At 43.9% G+C, this 6,343-nt stretch overlaps 1 protein-coding gene across 2 annotated transcripts in view; it reads right to left on the reverse strand.

Moving 5' to 3' along the window:
* Nucleotides 1-873: 873 nt before the first annotated feature.
* The window catches only part of SPATS1 (spermatogenesis associated, serine-rich 1), a 34,081-nt gene continuing 28,611 nt past the window's right edge, over nt 874-6,343 (reverse strand). For both annotated transcript variants that reach the window (XM_011960305.1, XM_011960306.1), the window contains exons 8-9: nt 1,578-1,693; nt 874-1,006 (exon numbers count right to left, since the gene is read on the reverse strand). In XM_011960305.1, the coding sequence (XP_011815695.1) occupies nt 978-1,006; nt 1,578-1,693 (145 nt within the window). In that variant the 3' untranslated portion in view covers nt 874-977. The remainder of the gene's footprint in view (nt 1,007-1,577; nt 1,694-6,343) is intronic.

Consider the following 6,343-nt stretch of genomic DNA (forward strand, 5'->3'; position numbering starts at 1 on the left):
CTGACATGTACCAAGTTAACATTAGAGAAACATTCCGAAAGATATTAATAAAATGAAAACGGTTTTACCAAAAGCAATGAAAGTTCACTGCTATGGTCTAAATGTTTGTCCTCCCCACCCCAAAATGCATATGTTGAAACCTAATCCCCGAGGTGATGGTATTAGGAGATAAGGTCATTGTGAGGCGATTAGGTCATGAGATCAGAGCCCTCATGAATGAGACTAGTGCCCTTGTAAAAGAGACCCCAGAGGACTAGCTCACCCCTTCTATCATATGAGCACACAGCAAGAAGGTACTGTCTATGAGCCGTAAGGCTGGCCCTCAGCAGACACTGAACCTGCTGGCACCCTGAGCTTGGACTTCCCAGCCTCCAGAACTGTGAGAAATAAATTCCTATTGTTTATAAGCCATTCTGTTTATGGTATTTTGTTATAGCAGCCTGAACAGGCTAAGACACTCACATAATGTCTGTATTTATGATTGATTTGAGGGCATCCTTAGAAAACTAAATATAATTGACTAAAACTGAATGTGGACTAAATATTAATAATATTTTATCAGTGTTAAATTCCGTGAGTTTGATATTTGTGTTGTGGTTGTTAGACAACATCCTTGACCTTAGGAGATACATGCTGAGGTATGTTGGTATACAGGTGTAAAGCATTACAATATCTGCCACTCACTCTCAAAGAGTTCAGCAAAATGGTAATTGTAATATTGTGAGAGAGAGAAAGTTTGAACAAATGTTAACATTGATAGAATCTATGTGAAGGATATGCAGGTGTTTGTTGTACGAGTCTTGCAACTTTTCTGTAAATGTGAAAGTTTTCAAAATATAAAGTTTTAAAAAAGCAAAGCACAGCACTTCCTCATAAGGGTCAAACATTGAATTTACAACAGTCACATGAGAAAAACCATCAACTGGAAAAGGCTCGCCAGAGTGCAGTCAGTACATGTTTTGTGGGTCTGTTTATGCTCAGGATTGTCTTGGAAAGTCCAAAGCACCTGTGGATAGAGGCATGGAGTTAAAGGCTTTCTTCCATTACAAAACTAACAATTCTCAACCAATACACTCAACCCTCATTGCTTGGCTATGACATCTGCCCATGAGACCACCTCAGGACAGAAGACACATCCACTCCGGGAGATACTTTGCCTGCCCTCCTTTCCATTGTGAAGCCTCTCAAAAGCCTGTTCTTCTGGACTCCTCCAGTTTTGTCTTTTGTTTGTTTGTTTGTTTGTTTTTGAGGCAAAGTCTTGCTCTGTTGGTTGCCCAGGCTGGAGTGCAGTGGCACAATCTCAGCTCACTGCAACCTCCACTTCCTGGGTTCAAGCGATTCTCCTGCCTCAGCCTCCCAAGTAGCTGGGATTACAGGTGTGCGCCACCACGCCTGGCTAATTTTTGTATTTTTAGTAGAGACAGGGTTTCACCATGTCGGTCAGGCTTGTCTTGAACTCCCGACCTTGTGATCTGCCCGCCTCGGCCTCCCAAAGTGCTGGGATTACAGGAGTAAGCCACCATGCCCGGTGGACTCCTCCTGTTTTTACACTATTCTTTGAAGGTTCTTTAACCCACCAGGAAGGAGCAGAATGTGCATTAAGGGCACTGCTGGCTGCCAGTTGTTGAGCTCCTCAACCTCTTGTATCTCATTCTTCAAACTGTTGGCCTTCTCCTTCACCCAGAAAGGCAAGCTGTGGTAAGAAGACAACACCCTGAGTTTCAGTTTGACGCAAAATTTACAAACACCAACAGCGGATAAGGCATTATATGCTCCAAAAGTAAAAAGACCTCCAATTTAGGAGACCAGCTTCAAAATAAAATATGTTAGTTGTTCACCATTTGTCCCTGCCTTAAACCCAGCTCTTGTTCAGCCCTTCTCTGCCAAGAGGCTGACCTTACAACTAGTATCACCTGGGCTCCTCCGTGCCTCCACATTTTTTTTTTTTTTGAAACTCAGTCTCACTCCATTGCCCAGGTTGGAATGCAGTGGTGCAATCTCGGCTCACTGCAACCTCCACCTCCCAGATTCAAGCAATTCTCCTGCCTCAGCCTCCTGAGTAGCTGGGACTACAGGCACACGCCTGCACATCCAGCTAATTTTTGTATTTTTAGTAGAGACGGGGTTTCACCTTGTTGGTCAAGCTGGTCTCGAACTTCTGACCTCAGGTAATTCACCTGCCTCGGCCTCCCAAAGTGCTGGGATTACAGGTGTGAGCCACTACATCCAGTCCACATTTCTTTTTGTTTTGTTTTTTTGAGACAGAGTCTTGCTCTGTCACCTAGACTGGAGTGCAGTGGTGCGATCTCTGCTCACTGCAACCTCTGCCTCCCGGGTTCAATGACTCTCCTGCTTCAGCCTCCCAAGTAGCTGGGACTACAGGCACATGCCATCATGCCCAGCTAATTTTTGTATTTTTAGTAAAGACTGGGCGTTACCATGTTGGTCAGGCTGGTCTTGAACTCCTGACTCCAGGTGATCCTACCACCTCGGCCTCCCAAAGTGCTGGGATTACAGGCATGAACCACCATCCCCACCCGTGCTTCCACCTTTGAGCTGGGTTTGGCTGATGGCACCAACAGGAGATCAGAAGGTGGACAGAAATTAGGGCATTTCTTACCTAGCTCCTCCCCTGATGTCCTATCTCCCAAGGCACCCCAATTCTGGCAGTGCCACAGCTCCTGTTGGGCAGCCCTTCTCCCAGAGTTCCAGTGCTTACTGTTCTGCAAACCGTGATCCCTCTTCTTGCTGCTCAGACCCAGGAGTAGTAACGCTTCCCACTGTCATGAGCCTCTGGGTGCTTCACCCTCCCATGTGGGTTCCCCCAACCCTGCCCACACACCCATAAGTAGTCCCTCTCCTTAAGCTGTCTTCAGAATCCCAGCTGAGTGTGCTTTCTGTTTTCTGCTGGGACCTTGGCTAATGCAGACACCCAGAGTCTTCCCAGAGCCACTGAGACTTGAAAGGGCATTTCTGGGCTGCGTGTGGTCCAATAGGTAGTAGGAAGTGTGGCTCTGGGATGAGTTAGAGCAGGGAGATGCAGAATGTTTTCATCTTTTGGAAGCTAGAGTTCTTGTGCTTTAGGGGAGAAATATACCACAATTGGCAAAATGCCCTTATAAAACTGCTGGGGGTAGGGAAGTCCCTGCAAGAAAGAAGAGGATGGTTACCAAATAGGTAATTGGTGAAAGTCAAAGTTATCACTTAAAGCCAACAAGCCAAGTAGTAGAAGCCCAAATAAGAAAAGCAGGACTGCTGGACGTGGTGGCTCACGCCTGTAATCCCAGCACTTTGGGAGGCCGAGGCAGGTGGATCACAAGGTCAGGAGTTCGAGACCAGCCTGACCAACATGGCGAAACCGTGTCTCTACTAAAAATACAAAAATTAGCTGGGCGTTGTGGCATGTGCCTGTAATCCCAGCTACTCAGGAGGTTGAGGCAGGAGAATGGCTTAAACTCAGGAGGTGGAAGTTACAGTGAGCCGAGATCTCACCACTGCACTCCAGCCTGGGTGACAGAGTGAGACTCCATCTCAAAAAAAGAAAAGAAAAGAAAAGCAGGACTAAGGGCAATGTATAAAGATACTAGCATAAAGAACTACTAGAATAAGAACACAAGCATTTCTAAATATCAAAAGAAAGCATTTTTCAACCTTTGTTGAAGCTATCAAAGAAAACACTGAAAGACTCACAGTAAATATAATACAGTACACATAATAAATGTAACAAATAATGTAACAGAACTGAAATCAAATATATCAGTCTAATCAATAAATGCAAGTGGTCTAATTCACCTGAATTAAAGAAAATATTTTCAAGCTGGCTCACAGAGCAAAATCCAATTCTACACTAAAAGCAAACTGCTTCAAAAGAAAAGAATGGGCAAAAAGAATGGGCAAAGGGGCCGGGCGCGGTGGCTCAAGCCTGTAATCCCAGCACTTTGGGAGGCCGAGACGGGCGGATCACGAGGTCAGGAGATCGAGACCATCCTGGCTAACACGGTGAAACCCCGTCTCTACTAAAAATACAAAAACTAGCCGGGCGAGGTGGCGGGCGCCTGTAGTCCCAGCTACTCGGGAGGCTGAGGCAGGAGAATGGCGTAAAACCCAGGAGGCGGAGCTTGCAGTGAGCTGAGATCTGGCCACTGCACTCCAGTCCGGGTGACAGAGCGAGACTCCGCCTCAAAAAAAAAAAAAAAAAAAAAAAGAATGGGCAAAGGTCAGATGCAAATAAAATAAAGTAAGAATTAGAATCTTAATAACTGGCTAGGTATACTTTAGGACAGAAAGTATTAAATGAGAAAAATAAAGATACTTTTATAATGCTAAAAGACACAATTAACAACAAAAATAGTCTAAACGCTAATATTCAGACACCCTAACTCACACTAACTCTCAATCCAAACTAGGCCAAGTGAACAAAAAAAAGGAAGTATAGGGGCTAAACAACATAACCAATAAAGTCAGTCTTCTGAGTATGTATCTAACTTTCCATCCTGATTAAATGGAATACACTTTCTTTTCAAGCACACGTGGAAATGTAAAAATAAATATTAAGTGACCTAACATAGATACATCCCACAATACTTTGTCCTTGGAAGACACATTAATTGCAATACCTCATCTAGGAGCCAGATCAAATACTACCCCCTCTGCAACATGTCCCCAACTTCCCCACATGTCTGTCCTCTAGGTACACATTGTATCATATTTGCTTTCAATTGTTTTATGATTACTCATCTAGTGGTCTCTCCCCACAACAGACAATGAGCCTTGAAACAAATATCATATCTTATTCATCTTTGTGATCCCTGCCTCCATTACCTCACCACCTTCCCATTTCTCCTGTAGATCAAGTGCATAAATGGTACTCAAAAGATATCTGCTGAGTTGACTAATCCCTGTAAATGTACTGCACATTATAGGGACCTTTCCAATAAGTAATCTTACCTCCCTAATTTTTATTCTAATTCTGGCTCTCTCTGTCACTAGCTAACTAGAGAAGACTTGGCAACTTTATCTGGTTCTGGTTATCAGGTTTTGTTCTTATTTTAAAGGTGGATTGTTGCATTTGCAGAGTTAACATTCTTAAATTTCCAAGCACAATTACTACACTATTTAAAGGTATGAATAACTTTGATGAGAGGGATGGAATAGTACAAAACTGATTCATCAAATAACTTGGGGAAAAAACTACCATTTTTATTAATAGATGATGGATAATAACATTTTTATTCATAGACAATAATTCCAGCCATAATGAAGTAGCAGGGATCAGATTTACTCTCCTGACTTAAACAAGGAGAAAACTGGACAAAATGTATGAAATAACAGTTTTCGGAATGAGACAACAGGCAGCGCAGGATTGTGATCCTAAAGAAAAGGAAAGCAAATGAAAAGAGCCCTGGAATCGCCCAGCTTTTGCCTGGCGGCGCATTCAAGACCACAGCGTAGGATGAGCAACCCTACACAGAGCATGGCGTTCTCCGTGAGTCTGAGGAGCTGGAGCTCCGAGTTCACAGAGCCTTGGAGGGCTGGAAGCTGCGGGGCAGAGTTCTGGGGAAGAAGGAACTATACAAAAAAATGAAATTAAGAAATTCACATGGCACTTCCTTCGAGTCTTTGCTGAATATTAACACACACATGTGTAGGGTAGAACTCCACAAGATCAGACAATAGACTGACTGGGAACTGAATGGGCTCACAACGGGCTAAAAATCATTTTAGTTCCCACCAACCAAAGTGAAGACTCCTCACTGGTCACTCAAGGCATTCAGTAGAGACTCTAAAAGGGCCACATCTTACTGAGTAATGGAATTAAACTATCCCTAAAGACTACTTTAGACATGCCCTAACAAAGCTTGAAAACAAGCCTTAAAAGAATCAAACCAAACGGCAAGTGACTTAACTGCCTGCTGCAGCAAAGCCCAGCACTCTTTAAAAAAAGACAAGGCCGGGCGCAGTGGCTCACACCTGTAATCCCAGCACTTTGGGAGCCCAAGGCAGGTGGATCACGAAGTCAGGAGATTGAAACCATCCTGGCCAACATGGTGAAACCCCATCTCTACTAAAAATACAAAAATTAGCTGGGTGTGGTGGCACGTGCCTGTAATCTCAGCCACTCCGGAGGCTGAGGCAGGAGAATGGCTTGAACCCAGGAGGTGGAGGTTGCAGTGAGCCGAGATCGCGCCACTGCACTCCAGCCTGGGTGACAGAGTGAGACTCCATCTCAAAAAAAGAAAAGAAAAGAAAAGCAGGACTAAGGGCAATGTATAAAGATACTAGCATAAAGAACTACTAGAATAAGAACACAAGCATTTCTAAATATCAAAAGAAAGCATTTTTC

This window comes from Colobus angolensis, unplaced genomic scaffold (genome assembly GCF_000951035.1).
Source record: "Colobus angolensis palliatus isolate OR3802 unplaced genomic scaffold, Cang.pa_1.0 Scaffold51, whole genome shotgun sequence".
NCBI lineage: Eukaryota > Metazoa > Chordata > Mammalia > Primates > Cercopithecidae > Colobus > Colobus angolensis.